Raw genomic sequence first — 20832 nt, forward strand, 5'->3', positions numbered from 1 at the left:
GTTCATTTTCTAATGCCTGTTAGAGAATCGCAGCCTTTCTTGGTTTCCCCAACAAACAAATAAAAACGGAAATATATCGAGCGAAGAACGTAGAGATGCTAGTTAGCTTCTAAGAAACTGTAAAAGGACTGAAATTCATCAAACTTACATTTAAGAAACAAATATGTACGGAAGAGGAAGAGGAAGGCCAGTGAAGAAAGAGAAAAAAAGTTTGGCAGGATTCTCACTTTAAATTCAGAATTTTCACTTTAAAGTCATAATCCTTACTTCAATCTCAGAATTCAAACTTTAAAGTGAGAATTCTGATTTTAAAGTGAGAATTCTGCCTTTAATCTAAGAATTCTGACTTTAAAGTGAGAATTCTGATTTTAAAGTGAGAATTCTGCCTTTAATCTAAGAATTCTGACTTTAAAGTGAGAATAATAGTAGCACTAAAGTCAGAATTCTGACTTTAAAGTGAGAATAATAGTAGCACTAAAGTCAGAATTCTGACTTTAAAGTCAGAATTGTGAGATTAAAGTGAGAATTCTCACTTTAAAGTCAGAATTCTTAGATTAAAGGCAGAATTCAAACTTTAAAATCAGAATTCTCACTTTAAAGTTAGAATTCTGAGATTGAAGTAAGGATTATGACTTTAAAGTGAAAATTCTGAATTTAAAGTGAGAATCCTGCCAAACTTTAGTGCTACTATTATTCTCACTTTAAAGTCAGAATTCTGAGATTAAAGTGAGAATTCTCACTTTAAAGTCCCTAATCCTCTTCCGTAATAATGCAAAAGTTATTCTCAAGTGAATGACGTGACAGAGACTGGAGGGAGGGAGAAGGGATCAAGGGATATGTGGGACCAAAAGACATGATGAGAGGGAGGGATACAGACAGAATGAGCGATAGCAGTGGGAACACAGAGAGAGAAAGAGGATGAGGTGGGAAAGAAGAATGATTTCGTGATTTAGTTTGACAAACCTCCAAAAATAAGAAAATTTACCTGGACAATTTTTTTTGGACCCAATCTAAGCAGCAGCCACTGCAAGGGACACAGCAGGTTTGTTTGACGTAACAAGTTATCTCTTATCAGTTCTAGCCCAGCATGTTGATTAGTGTTCTCTCTGTTGTGTAATTTCTGGAATAGAGGAATAATTTATTGAGCTCCATATTTGTTTTGTGCTGTTTTGATTCAAGGAGCAAAGAGCAGGAAAAAAAACCCACATTCGTTATTACATGTGGCGCGCTGTGAGTCTTGAATGTTGTTATAAATTGTGAAAGTTAAGGTTGGAGCAACTTAAAACAAAACCATAAATTTAATGAATAATAATAATAATAATAATAATAATACATTTATTTTGTATAGCGCTTTTCAAGGTATTTAAAGACGCTTCACAGAAAGTCCCAAAAAGATCGAGGACAATAATAAAATCGTAAAAAAAAAAAAAAAAATCATAATACTAAACATTTGACATTAAAAACGACCTTTGAAGAGATGGGTTTTGAGTTCTTTTTTGAAAGTGGAGAAGTCAGGGCAGGCACGGAGTGGCTGGGGCAGTGAGTTCAGAGAGTGGGGGCGGCAATGGAGAAGTCTCTCTCTCCCCAGGTTCGGAGCGTGGTCCTTTAGGGGAGGGACAAAAGATTGGAACCAGAGGAGCGGAGAGAGCGAGATGGAGTGTGGTGGTGGAGAAGGTTAGTGAGATAGAAGGGGCCAAATTTTGGAGAGCTTTGAATGTAATTAAAATAATTTTGAACTGGATGCGTTGAGGAATGGGGAGCCAGTGGAGGTTTTGAAGGACAAGGGTGATAAGTTAACGGGAACGGGTGTGGGTGAGGAGGCGGGCAGCAGAGTTTTGGATGAATTGTAGCTTATTAAGGGATTTGGATGGTATGCCGTAAAGAGTGCTATTGCAGTAGTCAATTCTGGATGTAATGAAAGCATGGATCAGGGTTTCAGCAGCAGAGAAGGTGAGTGAAGAAAGAAGTTGTGCTATATTTTTGAGATGGAAAAATGCTGTCTGGGTTTTTGCCTAATGTGAGGTTCAAACAAAAGAGTAGTGTCAAGGAGGATGCCAAGATTCCGGATGAGCGGGGATGGAGTGCGGATATTGTCATCGAAATTAATGCAGAGGATTATGTCGGTTTTGTCCCTGTTGAGTTTGAGAAAATTGTATTTCATCCAGGTTTTTCCATCAGTTAGACAGTGGGTGAGGGCGGTAATGGTATTGGAGTTTATGGATGTGATGGAGATGTAAAGCTGTATGTCATCGGCGTAGCAGTGGAAACAAAGGCCATGGCGACGGATGATGATGTCAAGGGGGAGAATGTACATAATGAAGAGGAGGGGACCAAGCACCGAACCTTGGGGAACACCCTGCGATAGGGGGGTTATGGAGAAGGAGGAGCGATTGATGTGAATGAACTGTTGTCTGTTTGTGAGGTAGGACTGGAACCAAGACAGAGCAGAAACAATGATTTTAAAATCGGTCTCGAGATGGGACAGGAGGATAGAGTGGCTGATGGTGTTGAATGCAGCGGTGAGGTCCAGAAGAATGAAGATGCTAAAATGGCTGGAATGAGAGAAACCCCGAATTGGAACGGTTCATACAGACTATTGTAGTTGAGGTGGGTTTGAAGTTGTGCAGTTATGACACGCTCAAGGATTTCAGACAGAAAAGGAAGGATATAGGCCGGACGTTTGCAGGGTCATCAGGGTCCAGGCCAGGTTTCTTGAGTATTGGGATGATAGCTGCCAGCTTGAGAGACTGTGGAACGGAGCCAGAGATAAGTGAGGAATTGATGATTCTTGAGATCAAAGAAGAGATTATGGAAAGACAGGATTTGATGAGTGGAGAGGGAATAGGATCCTTGGAGCAGGTGGGAGTTTTGATGGCTCATAGACGTTTCGGGAGTTGTACGGAGGAGATATTGAGAGAGCTGCTGTTTGGAGCTGGAGGGAGGTGACTCGGGAGGTGCAGTATGAGCAGAAGAAAGATTAAGGGAACTGTAAATGGTGTTCATTTTGGACTTGATTGGAAATTATTGCATTTAGTGATGGTGAAAGATGAGGAGGTACTTTGGTTGGGCTTTAGAAGTGTGTTGATTGTTGTGAAAAGAGATTCGGGGTTGCAGGAGCCAGAGTGAATGAGGTTGGAGTAGAAGTTGGACTGGGCAGAATTTAATGCATCTTTGTATTGATGTATGAAGTCAATATAAGATTGATGAATCGACAGTTAATCCAGATTTCATTTTATGGAGCTCAGGGGTGTACCAAAGGGCGGTGTGAGTGAAGGAGGCCATTTTTTGTTTTTATGGGTGCTATTTCATCAAGGCAGGAAGAGAGAATGTTGTTGTAGTGAGTAGCCAGTTCATGGGGGTCATCAGACAGAGGGGGAGGGGGGATGTCCAGTTTGGTGGTAAGAAGCGTCAATGGATTAAAGATTTCTGAATGTTATTTCACGTTTCGTTTTGGTGGTAGTAATAGTAATGTTTATGTCCAATGTGATGGCCAGATGTTCCGAGATGTGTAGGTTATGGCTAGCGAGGTTGTAAACTGTGAGACCAGTGGAGCAGACCAGATCCAGGATGTGACCTTGGGCGCGAGTGGGGAAGTTGACTTGCTGAGTGATGTCGAAAGAGTCGAGAAGATACAGAAATTAATTCCACTGCTGGTTTGGAGATATTATTGTCAATGTGAAAGTTAAAATCGCCAAGTCGAAGGGTTAGGGTAGACGATAAAATGGCACTTAACTGAGTTAAAAGGTTCATGAATTCTAAGAGGAAGGAAGCATTTGGTTTGGGAGGGCGATATATTACAGCAGTGCCTAGGGGGGAGTGGCCAGACAATTTGAAGGCAGTGTATTCAAATGAGTGAATATTGAGAAGAAAAATGTGACTTACTTGAATGTGCTTTTTGTAGATGACTGCTCAACCACCATCAGAACGGGGGGTTCAATGTATGTGAATCCAGGAGTTGTGGGAGAATTTATAGAGAAATATTCCAACGGTTTGTGCCAGGTTTCAGTCAGACAGAGAAAATCCAGTTTGCTGTCAGTGATGTATTTATTTAGGATGAGGCCCTTGTTATTAAGTGAACGAATGTACTATTGAATAAAAACAGTACATAATAACATTTCCATTACATCTCATCATTTATGGCCCTTCAGAGACATAAACAAAATGGCAACAATTCAAAACCATATCGGAGCAAGGAAAGCAAAGTGCCCAATAGATACATTTAATTAAAATGACATCTATAGTTACGTACATTATTATTTACATTAAAAATGCAAACCCCAATTCCATTGACGATGGGGGTGTCAATTCCATGCTAAATGACCCCCTAAAAATGCTGAAAAGCTTTTGCTTCTGCCTACAGACTCTCGGTTGTATATTTATGTATGGAATTTGTTTTTGTTCATGTTGATTTTTTAAAATGTATTTATCTTGTAAAATGAACCGAATACATTTTCATTCAAAATCAGAAAATTTTAACCAAGCAGATTTTGATTTGAATGAAACTTGCTGTACTTGATTGTGATGGCACACCACTAAATCTAAACATTTAGGTCAATCGGAGCAGGGTTTTGGCAGCTACGGCCCGAATTTTTATATTTTTGTGACAATGGGTGTGGCTGCCTTCCTTTGAACCCTTGTATCTCACAAACAGGTATTGTTGGAAAGGGGATTCAAGAAGGATTCCAAATCATTTATAAGATTGGTGCATATTTTAGTAACCTTTTGACCTTGAAATTGACCTGAAGACAATTTTTCATGAAATGTAATCTCTCACATGTTCTGTAAAACCCATAAACGTTTCAGAGGTAAATATCTTGTAATCTATCTTTTTCTCTAGGCATTTTCCAATGGCGACCTGAAAAGAAGAGCAGGCAGTAGCAATTAAAACACACCCTTTATCAGCCATTGGTGAACATTTACCCTAATATCCATACATTGACTTGATCAACACTGAAAAGATCAAACTTTGTTGTGCATACCTACCAGCTAACCCAGTTTTTGATGCAGTCTTTGCTCCACCCTTGAAAGAACCAACAAGTGTAATGACCAGTGATGATCACATGGGAACATGCCACAATATTTCTGGTATGCTCCTGTTTGCTGTTGGACTACAGTTCCCCCAATCCCCGATGCCCTCAGCTCCAGTTTAGGAAAAACTGCAGGGTGATGATGCCCGCCATGACATCCTTAGAGGGCAGGACAAGGCTGAGGCATGGCAGGTCTCACGTTCAGCGTATTAAAAGAGGCTGGGTATGGAACCAGTTCTTTGTTCTGGAAGAATACATGGGCTCTGGACCACAGTACGTTGGTAAGGTATGGTAATAAGATCAACTTTTTTATTGTCAAACTCTGTATACAGCAACATGGATTTATGTTTTCCTGATACTACTATTTATTTGATCATAAACATTAAAGTAAGGAAATTTTGCACAAAAAAAGTCAGTATTTAAATTTGTTCATAAATCACTTAATTAAAAAAAACTGATTTCACAGATTAATATTTTTTTTTGTAATGTTTTCAGGGAGGGTTGCAATTTAATTAATCTACGGCACTTGTTGCACTCTTGAGTTGCAATAAAAGTGCTATACAAATCAAATGTGTCTCATTGATTGAGCAATTCATACACTGTATAAAGATTGAATTTTAGTTTTTTTCTCTATTTTGAAAGTATCATTTAATTTACAAAAAAACCCTCAGATTTTACATGTCAAATTTAAAATAACATGAACTCACTGCATCTGTAAAAACACACGATATTTCTGTTCTTAAAAAAAAAACTGCATTAGAAATACATATATTAATTGTTACAATACGTCCACAAATGTATCGTAATTTCACAAATATTTGTGTTATTTAATGTAATGACAATAAATGTAAAATTCAACTTTAGAACCCTAAAAAAAAGAAAGAAAAATGCTAAGGAGAAATTAATAGTAAAAATTCACAATTTTACCATAATGTCTTTGTGACAGTGACAATTTTTTTGTAATGTCCTATAGATGGTAGCATTCATTGTATTAACATTTATTTTGAAAAGACATCTAATGAGATATACATTGTAAAAAAAAACTAAATAAATAAATATCGACGGTATTTTTTCAGCAGCTTGGGCGCCAGAAAAATACTGTGAAATAACAGATAATTATTCTCTTGCATACAATCTTTTAACAAGATTACATACATAATCTTTTAACAAGATTGTATGTATGTAACAATACAATATAACAGGGTTTGGTCCGCATTGCCGGCAGTAAGTCGGATTTGTTCCCAGTGAGGGTTGGACTCTGCGAAGGATGCCCTTTGTCAACGATTCTGTTAACTTTTATGGACAGAATTTTTAGGCGCTGAGGGATCCGGTTTGGTGGCCTCGATTTACCGGTCGATCTACGTTCCTACCCTCACCAAAGATCACGAGCTGTGGGTCGTGACCGAAAGAACAAGATCCCGGATGCAAGCGGCCGAAATGAGTTTCCTCCGTAGGGTGTCCTGGCTCTTCCTTAGAGATAGGGTAAGAAGCTCGGTCATCCGGGACGGATTATATAGCTGATAGTATAGCTGCTAACCTCCTCGTTGAGAGGAACCAGTTGAGGTGGCTTGGGCATCTGGTTCTGATGCCTCCTGGACGCCTCCCTGGAGAGGTGTTCCGGGCTTGTTCCACAGGCGGGAGGCCCCGGGGATGACCCCGACACGTTGGAGAGACTATGTCTCCCAGCTGGTCTGGGAACGCCTTGGGATCCTGTCGGAGGAGCTGGTCGAAGTGGCTGGGGAGAGGGAAGTATGGGCTTTCCTCCTAAATCTGCTGCCCCCGCAACCTGACCCCGGATAAGCGGTAGTAAATGGAACATAACAGGGGAAAGCTTAAGAGGGTAAATAATACGCGAAGCAAACAATTGGATCTACGGATGCTGCCTCTGCTGAGGCATCAGCACAACCAAGTATACATCTAAAATTGTAAACAGCCGTGGCAGCGTGGATCAAGTGGTAGAGTGGCCGTCTGGTATCCCTGAGGTTGTGGGTTTGATCCCCTTAGTGAACAGGTTGAAGTGTCCTTGAGCAAAATACTGAACTTCTAATGCTGTGTCCTAAGAAAGTCAATGACTAGTCAAAATGTAAAGCAGTTTGAGATCCTTATAAGGACGGAAAACAATTTTTTTTTGTCATATAGTGTTATGTTACATACAATCTTGTTAAAATTACAGTTAAAGCGGTACTTTAATTATGGGAAAAAAAACAGTGTCTTTATTTTGTGTTATTTCACAGTATTTTCTGGCACCCCAAGTGCTGGAAAATTAACGTGTTTTTTTTTTTATGAGAAAGTAATTTTCTGTTATTTTACAGTATTTTTCTGGAGCCCCAGCTGCCGGAAAATTACAGGTTTTTTTTACTTTTTTTTTTTTTTTTACAGTGTGTATATGTAAAGTATTTGCATTTAGTACAATGCTTCTCGATTATTCTTGCTATGCTAATCCCCCCCCCCCCCCACACACACACACAAAAAAGAAGAAAAGATTGCCATCTACTGTAGTACTGGTTGATATGCAATTGCCACTTACACTTTATTCAATTATGACCACAAAAAAACGTCACAATCTTGTGTGTGCGTAAAAAATATATATAAAAGTAAATTTTCCTGTGCAAGCAGCATTTTTGACAAGCTTGCTAATACTAAAGAATAAGATATAATGCAGCAGTTGAAGACAGACACTGTGGAGATGAAATCAGTATGTATGACTAAATGCATTATACCATCTCTGCATTTTGTTCTTTCAGCTCCACACAGATATGGACCAAGGTGACAGTACAGTTAAGTACACTCTTTCCGGAGAAGGAGCTGGTTCTATCTTCACAATTGATCAAATTACAGGAGACATACATGTTGTGATGACGCTAGACAGGTCAGTATTGCTAGTATAGTACTTGTTTGGGCTGGGAGATATAGCTGAGAAGCGTATCACGATAAAAGTATTTCATTGCATGTTAGTCATTTAACTCATTTGATCCCATATATATATTTTTATACTATTTTATATATATATATATATATATATATATATATATATATATATATATATATATATATATATATATATATATACACACATATAAAAAGCTAAAGAATACAGAAGGCTTTCATGCAGCCTCTGACCTGTAGAAGTCGCTTAAAGCAATAGTAGTTATTTAAAAAACGGCCAGCAGGTGGCAGCAGAGCATAAAAGATCAACCAGAGTCATGTTGCAACAAGGTCTTTTCCCCAGTGTTTTTAACAGGTTTGTGAATAATAATGAAAGTTAGTTATATTCTAATGCTAGGTTTTTTTTTCCAATGAAAGAAGAGACTCGAATTTTTCTTTTGGTAGGTTCCATTTTTTTTTTTATAGCAATATAACACAATATTCTGTGGGACTAAGGTGGTTACTTCAGTGAAAATGGCTGGGAGTGAATGAGTTAAAATAAGGAAAAAAAATGATTAAAGATTTTTTTTTTTTAAGCGACTATCTAGAGGAAATGCAGCATTCAAAGTGTCTGGTAGTAAAATTAATACAATGTACATTATAATGCAGTGTAATGTACAATGTTGTTCTCATCCATACTGCTGGCTCAAGTAGTGCCATAAATGTTTATTTAAGATGCTTAACAATGACCCCATTGTTGACACCTTTCTCACATTAACATTAATTTGTTAGTAAAGTGTAGCGACTCTCTTGGAGTGCACATATTCAATTGACCGACCGTCTTAGGTCTACTTTAACTTGTAAACGGGCTCATTATTGTCATAGCAAATGTTCTCATGAATGCAGGGGCATAGCCAGAAATTTTTCATTGGGGTGGCCATAAGTTCATACCTGAAATGTCTAAATGCGTGGTTCTTAACTCTGCAACCATACCGTTCGCGTGCTAAGAAAAAAGAAAACAAGGAATTTGGATGAGCTTATGGTTAAATTTGCATATAAAGCTGAGTATTTTTTTTCTGTCAATGTGACAGTTCACGCTCCAAATTTGTAATGGCACAAACTACCGCCACCTTTTTTTCTTTTATTTGTTACCAGCCATGTTTACAGTTTACAGTACAGGGTCGTTATAAAATGGCTACAACAACATATCGAATGCTGCCGAATAGTTTTGCACACAACTGTTTACAAAGTGAAATGACAATGTAGTTATAACTAGCACAGCGGGTTTTTTTTTTTTTGCATATTGCGAGAGTGGTCTTTCTTTCAGTAAATGATTTTATTTCTCTTATGTGGCAGAGAAGAAAAGTCCTACTACATACTCAAAGCCCAAGCCGTAGATGTCAGAACAGGTCTTCCTCTGGAACCCGAGTCAGAGTTCATTATCAAGGTGCAGGACATCAATGACAATGAACCTCAATTTCCAGACGGACCATACACTGCTGTTGTCCCTGAGATGTCCGCAACAGGTACTGCAAATAATTTTCCTACAATTCCCAAACAGAAAACAAAGTGGGGTATCAGTTATTAAAGACTTTTTCCATGATCATCTATAGATGATATACATTAACACATATACATTGATACAACACAATACTCTTTGTGTAAGATTCACTTGTTGTGCTTGAACAGGGATGAAATTGTATTTAACAGAAACTTAAGCACGCGTGCAAAGCCTGACTTAGTGGCCCATCTGTCTGCCAAATGCTATTACTACTATGAGGTAATTTAACAATCAGGGTCTTTAGATCTAAAGCTGTTAATACGTTGGGACTAGTGCAAAGTTTTGTCTTTTACAGTTGATTAGCAAATCTTGATTGGTATTGCAGTAAATTTGTCATCTCAAATAATTTAGTCAATACATTAATTTTAAGTTTAGGTTAAGACCTGCATTTATTTTCAAAAACACATTTTCCAAATTTGCCTTCAAAATCTGTTTTACGTAAAAACTAAAGTACGCGTAGTATGGGAGGCTTGACCACACAATAATCCGTTTTTAGTGTAATCAGTTTTTGATTAGATTAGTTTCTTTATATTGACCAAACCAAATGAAATGTTTCCAAAAGGACCAAATAGTAGGAACTTTCATTTCTGTCATTTCTTGTATGATAATTAATTATTGGAGGGGTTTTTCAGGGATTCTTTATTTTTTATTTTTTTTATCCTGGGTGCATTCAAGGATGTTTAAGGGTGTGATGTTCTATAGGTAGAGGCAAAGTGCAACAGATTGGGAGTGGGGTGGTTGGGTGGGATGGGGTGATCGGTTCACTTATGTAAATTTGCTTTATCACATTGTTTGTCTAGGGACATTTGTGACGCAGGTCACTGCAACAGATGCAGATGACCCAACATATGGTAACAGTGCAAAAATTGTCTACAGCATCCTTCATGGACAGACATTCTTTTCTGTGGATGCCAAGTCAGGTGAGATACTTAAGGTTTTGCATTGTTGTTTTTGAATAATCACATATCATTATTTTTTTTTTCTCATTTTTGTTTGTTTTTCTAGAAGGGACATTTTAATGATAGGTAGGCTACAAATAAAAACTAGGCTACACTTTATTTGCTTTAGTGGATTCCTTGATTTCCTAAATAAATTCCTATGGCAGGGAAGTACCTGCAGCTCTACACACACTTAATTTCAACGTTTTTAGGAAAACTGCCAGGGAAGTTTTACAATCCAGCAAGCAAAATGTGTTTCTGACACAAATGCCAGCAGATGGACCCACACAGTGTTAATCTGGATTGCCATGAGTGACAATTGTAAATGTATCACTTGTGTCTGAGAAAAGATTAGTGGGTTACCAGCTGCTATGGAGGAAGAACGCTTAAAACTTTACATAGATCCAAGGCCTGCAATAGGAAAAGAATATGTTGCTGGAAACCATCAAGCTGTACTTCATACATACATAGCAACTCACTGACCGTACATGTATATTTAATCTTAACACTGTCCATCTTTCAGATATTCACATCTGAATCAATTTATATAGTTTAAAATAAATCCATTATGACTGTAATGAAATCCTACACATGTAAATGCGTTGCTTTTCCTCCAGGAGTGATCAGGACAGCTTTAGCCAACATGGACCGTGAAGTGAAGGAGGAGTATCAGGTTATAATCCAAGCCAAGGATATGGGCGGTCATCTGGGGGGACTTGCCTCCACCACAACAATCAACATCACACTCGGAGACGTCAATGACAACCCACCACGTTTTGATAAGAGTGACTGAAACTTCTTTCCAATAAAATCAATCATAAATTCAGTACTTGAATCTTCATCCTTTTAAATCATCTAATTGTCTGTCTATGATCCGTAGGTATTTTTCATCTTCAGGTTCCTGAAAACGCGTTACTGGGTTCAGTTGTGGGCCGGATTCTGGCCAATGATCTCGACATTGGCAGAAATGCAAAAGTGGATATTTCCATTGTAGCTGGGGATGACAGCACCATGTTTGACATCATGCCTAATGCTCAAAGTCAAGAGGGCTTTGTTGTCTTAAAAAAGGTACTGTTATTCATCACTAATTTGCTTTTTTCATTTTTAGCAGTTGTCTTACAGTATATAACCTTTTTTTTTTTTTAATCAATGGCCCATGTGTAGTTTTGATAAATATTTAGATTATGTGACCCTTTTGACTAAATAAAGACTGTAAATGTAGTGCACTCATACATTTAAAATAAATGTAAGCCTTGTGTTTAATTTACCATAGCTGCTATGCCTGCCATTTAGCTATTCAGCTAAAAATGTGAATTATTTTTCATAATAATAATAATGATGCATCAGTTTTATATAGCGTTTTTCTAAACACTCAAAGACGCTTTACAATGGAATGGATACATTATTCGTGTACTCAAACATTCACTGTGGCGGCGGTAAGCTACTTAAGTAGCCACAGCTGCCCTGGGGCAGGCTGACGAAGCGTGGCTGCCAATATGCGCCTACGGCCACCCCGACCACCACCAAACATTCGCACCTTCCATACATCAGTGTGAGTAGAATAATCGTTATTGTACGACCTTATCAAAATTGCTTCCCATGCAAAACAATAATTAAATGTTTTCGAAAACCATTAGTTTCTAAAATTTTATTAGATAAATTGCTCGTTAAAATTTTTAAACTATATCTATTTTTTAAATCCGTTTTTTGTGGAGATGGAGTGATTCTGACCTTGACTCGGGACGTCGTGAGTCGGTGGGGAAAATACTTCGAAGACCTCCTCAATTCCACCGACACGTCTTCCTCTGAGGAAGCAGAGTCTGGGGACTCTGAAGTGGGCTCTCCTATCTCTGCGGTTGAAGTCACTGTGGTTGGAAAGCTCCTCGGTGGCAGAGCCCCAGGATTGGATGAGATCCGCCCGGAGTTCCTAAAGGGTCTGGATGTCGTGGGGCTGTCCTGGTTGACATGCCTCTACAACATCGCATGGACAATCAGGGACAGTGCCTCTGGATTGGCAGACCGGGGGTGGTGGTCCCCCTTTTAAGAACGGGGACCGCAGGGTGTGTTCCAACTATAGAGGGATCACACTCCTCAGCCTCCCTGGTAAGATCTATTCAGGGGTGCTGGAGAGGAGGGTCCGTCGGGAAGTCGAATCTCGGATTCAGGAGGAGCAGTGGGGTTTTCGTCCCCGCCGTGGAATAGTGGACCAGCTCTACATCCTCGGCAGGATCCTCGAGGGTGCATGGGAGTTTGCCCAATCAGTCTACATGTGTTTTGTAGATTTGGAGAAGGTGTTCAACCGTGTCCCTCAGGGAGCCCTGTGGGGGATGCTTCGGGAGTACGGGGAACAGAGCCCCCTGATATGGGCTGTCTGGTCCCTGTACGACCAGTGTTAGAGTTTGGTCCGCATTGCCGGCAGTAAATTGGATTTGTTTCTAGTGAGGGTTGGACTCTGTCACCGTTGCCCTTTGTCACCGTTTCTGGTCATAACTTTTATGGACAGAATTTCTAGGTGCAGGTTAGAGCGGGAGATCGAAAGGCGGATCGGTGCGGCGTCTGCAGTGATGCGGACTCTGTATCGGTCCGTTGTGGTGAAGAAGGAGCTGAGCCGAAAGGCAAAGCTCTCGATTTACCGGTCGATCTACGTTCCTATCCTCACCTATGATCACGAGCTGTGGGTCGTGACCGAAAGAACAAGATCCTGGATACAAGCGGCCGAAATGAGTTTCCTCCGCAGGGCGTCCGGGCTCTCCCTTAGCGATCGGGTGAGAAGCTCGGTCATCCGGGAAGGACTCGGAGTATAGCTGCTGCTCCTCCACATTTGAGGTGGCTCGGGCATCTGGTTCGGATGCCTCCTGGACACCTCCCTGGAGAGGTGTTTCAGGCATTTCCCACCGGCGGGATGCCCTGGGGACGACCCAGGACACGCTGGAGAGACTGTCTCTCGGCTGGCCTGGGAACACCCTGGGATCTCGTCGGAGGAGCTGGTCGAAGTGGCTAGGGAGAGGGAAGTCTGCGCTTCCCTGCTAAAGCTGCTGCCCCCGTGACCCGACCTCGAATAAGCGGTAGAAGATGGATGGTTAGATCCATTTTATTCACATTCATTTGCATTGACTGGATGCAGTTGTGCTTGAAAGTTTAATGCCCATATAATGTCAAAAATAATGTGGCAAATGTTATGATATTTCCAAAGGCTGAAGTTGACATGAGTAGAGATGTGCATGGGATTTTTGGTGACAAGTCATACCATTTTTGTGTCCTTAAGTGACATTTAGCTTTTGTACATTTACAGTTGTACTCATAAGTTTACATACCCTTGGGGTGTGTAAACTTTCAAGCACAACTGTACATGTTTTAAATATGTTGTATAATGCAATTACATGTCAGTCATATTATCTGTTTCTCATGATGTTTCAGGCTCTGGACTATGAAACAAAGGAGTCATACACTTTCCAGATCGAAGCGTCTAATGTACAGTTGGATCCCCGTTTTCTGCACTTGGGACCCTTTAGTGATTCCGCTACTGTCAAGGTGAATGTCTTGGACATGGAAGAGCCTCCAGTCTTTACGGAACCGTATTACCCTATGGACGCATATGAAGACACTCCATCAGGATCCACCATTGGCTCTGTTACAGCTCATGACCTTGATGCCAGTAGCAGTGCAGTCAGGTAAAACTAGTGTGGTTTGTAAATACTGAGTTATTTAGGTAAGAATTATTTATTGGAACAGTAAGTGGTTGGTTGAGGTCTGTGTTTTGCTGTCTGAAAATCAAGTCTTTATAGACCTGATATATATTGACCTGAAACCTTTGGACAGTACTGCATGTTAACTTAACAGTATAAATTATTCCTACGGAAATATTTGAAATCATTGTGTAATTATTTTGGTTGTCAATGTCTGTTCCTTGTCCCTCACCTAAGCTTTGTCTGCCATTTTGCCCTGATTTCTGCAGATATTCACTCGAATGGCATAAAGAGTATGACAGCTATTTTGATATTGACAGCATTGATGGCGCCATTTCCTTGAATGAATACTTGGACAGAGAGGAAGCATTTCAGCACAACATCACTGTGGTAGCAACTAAAGTCTGTAAGTAATCATTATTAGGTATAACTATAAATGTTTGCGTTGCTGCTACAGTGGGTGATTCAACTGATATGAGCATTTCCACATTAAACGTCATCCCAACCTCAATGGTTTTAAACTCTAAATGACTTCTTTGAGGGTAGGATGAACAGGAATGGCTGGAAATATGAAAGACGGGTGCCAGAAAAAGACACCGGTGGAACTCATGTGAATTTTTTCACCAGTGCCTTCTTTGATCTGGTGACAATAGCTTTGTGCTGCAAATGGCATTACTGTAATTAGCAGGATATGAAAAGACCAGAGAACAAATGTTCTGTTTTTAACCTTAAGTGAAACTAGTGTGGCAAGGCGGAAGATTTGCACGTTTTTGAATATTTATGTGTGAGAACTGCTTGTACGGCAGCATTTCTGATCATTACAAAAGTTGATTGTGCACAATTATAATCACGCTTTTATTGATGGTTTTATGTTGACCATTTTCAGTAAACCCTTTGCTGTCCACCAAAGTGGTAGTGACCGTCAACGTCCTGGATGTGAACGAGTTCCCTCCTAAACTGGTGTTTCCATCGGATACATTTGTCTGTGAAACTTCCAAAGCTGGACAGGTAAACTGTCAGGTATCTTAAGTTCTGCTTTGAGTCGTAATGCAATGGTGTCATGATCAAATCATTCAGTATAAAGTGTGATTCCAACAAACAGAGGCCTGCACAAACACTTGACATACACAAATACAAATATCGGCATTGAGAGCATTTATTTGCAGAAAATGATAAATGGCCAAAATATCAAATAAGGTTCCATGATACTATCCCAAATTGATGGATATCCAGTACAGTGGATACGAAAAGTCTACACACCCCTATTCAAATGCCAGGTGTTTGTGATATCAAAATAATACTCTTATTTCAAAACCTTTTACACCATTGTGACTTATAAATCAGGCCCGCAGTCAACTGGGCTTGGTTCCAGCTTACCTTATAACCGATCATTTGTTGTTATCATCTCCTGTATACAGGTGATTCAAATGGTCAGTGCTGTGGACTTGGACCTTCCGCCTATCACTCAAAGGTTTTTCTTCAAGACCCCTAAGGATATTCGCAACAGAAAGTTCACTGTTCGAGATTATGGAAGTAAGAAATGTCTCATTCAACCTCAGTGATGACGTGTGTCTACTCAGTGATTCAAATGTGATGGATAAGTAGTGAGTGTATACACAGTATACACTGTGCCCTCGTCTAATGTAATCAAACCAGATCATATTTCACAGATGATCAAGAATAACTGTCAGTGAAGTGTTTTTTTTCTTTCTAATTTGACATGCCATGTTGTTTTTTTCAGACAACACAGCTGGCATAGTGACGCGACGCTTTGGCATCCAGCATGGGTTACACGACATATATGTCCTCCCTGTTGTGGTTGAAGATAGCGGTTACCCTGTTCGGAGTAGCACATCGACGCTGACTATCCGAGTGTGCCTGTGTGGGACAGAAGGCTCGTTGCTTACTTGTTCTGCTGAAGCAATCTTCCTGCCCATGCGTCTCAGCACTGGAACTGCAATGGCTATTCTGCTGTGTGTAGTTCTCTTAATTGGTACGTTCTTTTTTTTTTTTTTATCAATTACTGTACATAATTAACCTACAATATAGCCTATAATCTGTATGTTGTTAGTTTGTTGTACACTGCTAATTTACGCTAGCTATATTATTAATTATGAAAATATGAAGGACAGAGCAGGTAGGTGAGCAACATATGCAAGGGCGTACATATGGTGGTCTATTGCGCATGCGCACTGAAAAAATTTAAAGCACACCGGATTTACTCCAAAATGAAAGCAGACATGAGAACATGAAAGACAGGACTGAAAATCGGAAATTTCACCTAAAGGATGTGACCTAAGAATGCTGAAACGGGGCAAAAATTACATCTAACCACTGCTGACAAAGAATAATACAAAGGCTTGTATAGTTGTCGATAAGCATGTTGATAATCCCCAAGACATTTGGGAAAATATTCTGTGGATTGACAAGCCAAATTTACACTTTTTGAAAGCTAGCTCCAAAATTCTGCTGTATTCTAGCAAGCACAAGGTTGGTGGTTATGTATCGGGACATCTTTATAAATTTTGGCTTGGTCAAGTCAAAAGCCAGACTTAAAGTACGTATTGTATATCCAATTGAGATGATGTGTGTGTGCAATTGTTCGTATTCAAAATCCCTTCAATATGTCTGATTTAAAATAATTCTGTGAAGAAGAGCAGACCAGAATTCTCCCATATACATATACACCACAACTATTCAATAGTTCACATAAGGTTGCATTTTTATAAAATTACTAAATCACAATTTAGAAACTGCATTTTATGCTACATTTCATATTTGCTCAAAGATAGAGACACAAATAAAATAAAAAATCTTACAATTGTCCCTCCTTCCCATTTCTGCCGTCTCCTGCCCAAAGTGAGCTGGGATAGGCTACAGCACACCAGCAATCCTGATGAGTACATGTGGCATAGGAGATTCTTATGTAACATGCACACACACGTCTCTCCCTCTCTCTCTCTCTCTCTCTCTCCCTCTCTCTCTCTCTCGGCGGGTTCACACACAGCAAAGCACATTGTGCAAGTAGCAATAAACAAAAAAAGTGAATCGTAAACTCATTCATCCCTACTTGGTATGTCACATTCCTGTTTTGTACACAGTGTCCATTGGTACTCTAGTCTATTTCATTGTTCAAATGTACTATCGAGTGTGTACATTACACTACCATTTCATTATTTTCCCCAAAGAGATAATAATTATGTGCTTTAATGGTCTCCTGGTCCTCCTAAAGTCCACAACTAGTTCCTCAGCTTTTGTAGTTTTCAGCTGTCTGTACTCCAGTAAAAATAGATGACTGTGCTTTTAAATTTGATACGCCACCGAGAAGATGTCCACAACCCTGCCAAATTTGAAAATAATAATACAATTTAGAAAAAGACCGTGCATAGAAAAAAAGGAAAACAATCATGCCTTCCTCTCTACTTTCAAATACTGTGGGCGTCTTGTTGAATATGCGAAAACCACACCCCGCTGAAATGTCGACTGTCAATCAAACACCACACACCTCTCTTATTCCTACATTTATTTAAATGTTTAAGCGTCTGCACTCGCGGTATTCCCACTATGTTTTCATCAATATTCCTTCAGCTCATTTGACACATTCTCCATGATGATAGATGGAAAAGAGCTCTTGATTTGCGTCTATCAATGCAATGAAGTAGTGATGGTGATGAAGCTTATGAACTACTTGCAATATATTTTTACCCCTCAAGATGGACTGGAAATCTAATCAATTTCCATTGCATCTTTAAACCAAGAGCACTATCGAGAGGAGTACAATTATATTACAAGTGGTTTATGAAGTTTCATTTTCACATCACTACAATAGAGAGCTCTCTCTACATGTTAAATCACCACTATTACTATTTTATGTATATCCATTAAACTCAGACAATTCATGTACAAATTGTCCTTTCATTACAACAATATCGTCATTGCCATGTGAAAAACACTTATGTCCATTTTTGTCTTTTTTTATTTTTATTTTTACAAGTTTGTGTTTTTGGGATGAAACTGAATGCAAACATCCCCAAAACGTAAAAATAAAAATAAAAATGGAAAAAAATGGACATAAGTGTTAAGCGACAATATTCAATTACATTATTTATTTTTATTTTATTATTATTTTAATTTTTATTTATTTATTTATTTTTATTAAAGAGCTCAGTATTGTTCATTCGGAAATGTTATCATCATTGCTCCTTTTTTTTTTTTTTTTTGTATATGGGTGAGTATGTGAATGTGCGTGCGTGCGTGTATTTGTTAGCTCACCAAAAACCTATTAGAAAAAAATCCCATACCGTTCACCTAAACCGAACACCGCCGTCAGGAGACCCGAGGGGACCAAAGAAAACCAAGGAAGGTGAAATCCAGCACCGACCAGACACCACCCACCAGAATTCTTCCCCAACCCAAGAAACATCTAGATTCCAACAAATCCAAAAAATAAAAAATCAGGGAGACCTCAAGAGACCGAAGGAGAGACTGAGGAAAGGAAGGAAGGACAGACGAAGCCGAGTGAGATCCGCAGACACCAGCCTCCATCGATTCAATGACCTGAGGAGGAAGCAGATTGTGTCTGAGTTTCGGTAGATGCTGGTGTGGTGGATCTGGCATGCGAGAAAATCTCCACCAAAGAGGGGAGCCGTCGACCCCCGCCAGGACAGAGCAAGCGCAACACCTCAGGGCCCCCCAGGCCGCGGCAGCGCCAAAGGACGACCCCCGGGCCCCGCCAGGGCCACCGGCCGGAGAGCAAACCTAGGAGCAGGAGCGCCCCCCACCCCAACACGGCCCGCGCCCCCGACCCAACGCAGCAGGACGGGGCACTGCAGGCCCGGCAGGCACCCCACCGGCCCCCCCGCACACCCCACGGAGCAGGTGAACCGGAGCAGAGAGAAATGATATTCCCACGCTCCGATCCACCCGCCTCCCAAGCATGTTACTGAGTGTATGTGGTGCATTAAAAAAAAAATAGATAGGGGGGGGGGGGGACACGGACAGGGGACCGCAGCACTGCTCTATACCGCGGTCCCCAACCATTCAATGGCATTCAATTACATTATTGTACTTATTCTACAGTATCAGTGTACAGGGCACGTGTAATCTGTCATGAAGGCAAATTACACGCTGAGAATTTTTTTTCACTTTTTCTTTATTTTGCAGTTATTCTCGTACTCTATATCGGTCGAAGACACCACAAAGACAAAGAGGCTGTCATGACGTCCAAAGAAGATATCCGTGATACCGTCATACATTATGACGATGAGGGTGGCGGTGAGCAAGATACTCGCGCCTTTGATTTTGGCACCCTGTGTAACACGCACTCGCAACATGAACTCACTAACAGCATCAACTCCGAGAAGGACAAAAACAGTTACGGTCATGGGGTTCTGTTACATCTCAGGACTCGCAATGACGAAGTCAAGTCACCAGACATCCATCAGCAAACCGCCAGCATTATCTCCCCTGTTAATAGCCAGTTGCTTGTTCCCTGTTGCAGAGTGACTCAAGGTAAATCAGAAATAATCCGAGAGTTCGTTGAAGAGCGTGTGGAGGAGAGCCGGAAAAGTTATGTCGTGTCAGCATATGACTCTCTCGCCACTTTTGCATCTGAAGATCATCGCTCTGTGGCAGGCTCCCTTTGTTCTATAGCCGAGTCATGGGTAATGGATGATTTAGGAGATTTGAGCTCTCTTGGGGATTGGGGACAGTCATTCAAATCATTAGCTAGCATCTTTGGGAGACAGGCCCCGACTGTGTCTGAAGAAAGCTGAGTTGGGTAGTTGAGATCATTTGACGTTTTGGTGGGACTATCATTTCTTTTCACAGGCACACATTCTAATTCTAATCTATTTAAAGTAAGGTAGATGGGGTATTAGTTAGCAAGACAAAGATTAGCTTGATCCAAAATGCTTCCAATGAGACATAACAAAATAGAGCTCTATGCGCAGTAGCTATTTGTTAGCTTCAACAAGCAATAAGCTGTACCTTAAGGACTTTCAAGGAAGAAGAACTTCTTCCTTATTTTGCATGTTACCCTTTTCCAAGTAGCTGTCCAAACACATTTTTTGCTAGCTTTTTTCCGAGATGAGCATTTTGACAGAGGATTTGATTTTTCAAATAAAACTATTATCAGTCTCTGAGCTGGTGTCACCAGCTAGCAATTTAGGGACAGCAAGAGTTGGGATTTGAACCATTAACCTTACGATGACTGGATGACCCACTCGACTACCTACAGATTTTACACGTGTACGACTTTGTTGTTAACGTTTTGTCAGTCTTTTCACTGATGTTGTTCACGCCTTTTAAAATTACTGTTGGCGATGAACAAGATGTTTTTATTGCAAAAATCACATAATTGCTGTGTGGCATGCGCATTGGTGCAGGGGAGGGGCTTGCTCCTTGCCACCTGCCACCAGGAATAAAGAACACATTAGACCACTTCTTTTATTGTGTCATTGCTCTTTTACATGTATTTTGTTTGCAATAAAATGCTGACTTTGTCTGACTCTAAGCCATGTCGATAACTCCTTCCACTTCCTGACGTAAGGCCAGCAACATTTGCATTCCGGAAGATGGACGATATTTGTGTGCTACTTTCTCTACTTATCTGACCTTTTTTTTATTTGCCCCTTTGACCTTCCTGGTGTTTTTTATGTACGCTGCCAAGGCCATCAAACAATATTCTCCTTCTTGTTTCCACGTGTTGATATCAGCACCTGAAATTTGGTCTCTGAAAAAATATGTTCCTCTTT

At 40.1% G+C, this 20832-nt stretch overlaps 1 protein-coding gene across 7 annotated transcripts; it reads left to right on the forward strand.

Annotated features, from left to right (window-relative positions):
* The first annotated feature begins 883 nt into the window (after window positions 1-883).
* Window positions 884-20591, forward strand: LOC147181782 (cadherin-12-like). 7 transcript variants are annotated; one of them, XM_086073598.1, is made up of 13 exons: window positions 884-1042; window positions 4838-5313; window positions 7772-7896; window positions 9249-9418; window positions 10254-10373; window positions 11009-11176; window positions 11272-11459; window positions 13809-14062; window positions 14347-14483; window positions 14964-15097; window positions 15496-15610; window positions 15819-16070; window positions 19241-20591. In XM_086073598.1, the coding sequence occupies exons 2-13, from the start codon at window positions 5053-5055 to the stop codon at window positions 19849-19851; spliced, it is 2535 nt and encodes an 844-aa protein (XP_085929724.1). In that variant the 5' UTR covers window positions 884-1042; window positions 4838-5052; the 3' UTR covers window positions 19852-20591. The 7 variants fall into 7 exon arrangements, with proteins under 7 accessions (XP_085929724.1, XP_085929740.1, XP_085929748.1 ...); XM_086073614.1 differs by having other exon boundaries at window positions 14964-15085; XM_086073622.1 differs by having other exon boundaries at window positions 14398-14483.
* Window positions 20592-20832: the final 241 nt, after the last annotated feature.

This window comes from Leptonotus elevatus, chromosome 1 (assembly GCF_054856555.1).
Source record: "Leptonotus elevatus isolate MCC_2025b chromosome 1, RoL_Lele_1.0, whole genome shotgun sequence".
NCBI classification, from domain to species: Eukaryota; Metazoa; Chordata; class Actinopteri; order Syngnathiformes; family Syngnathidae; genus Leptonotus; species Leptonotus elevatus.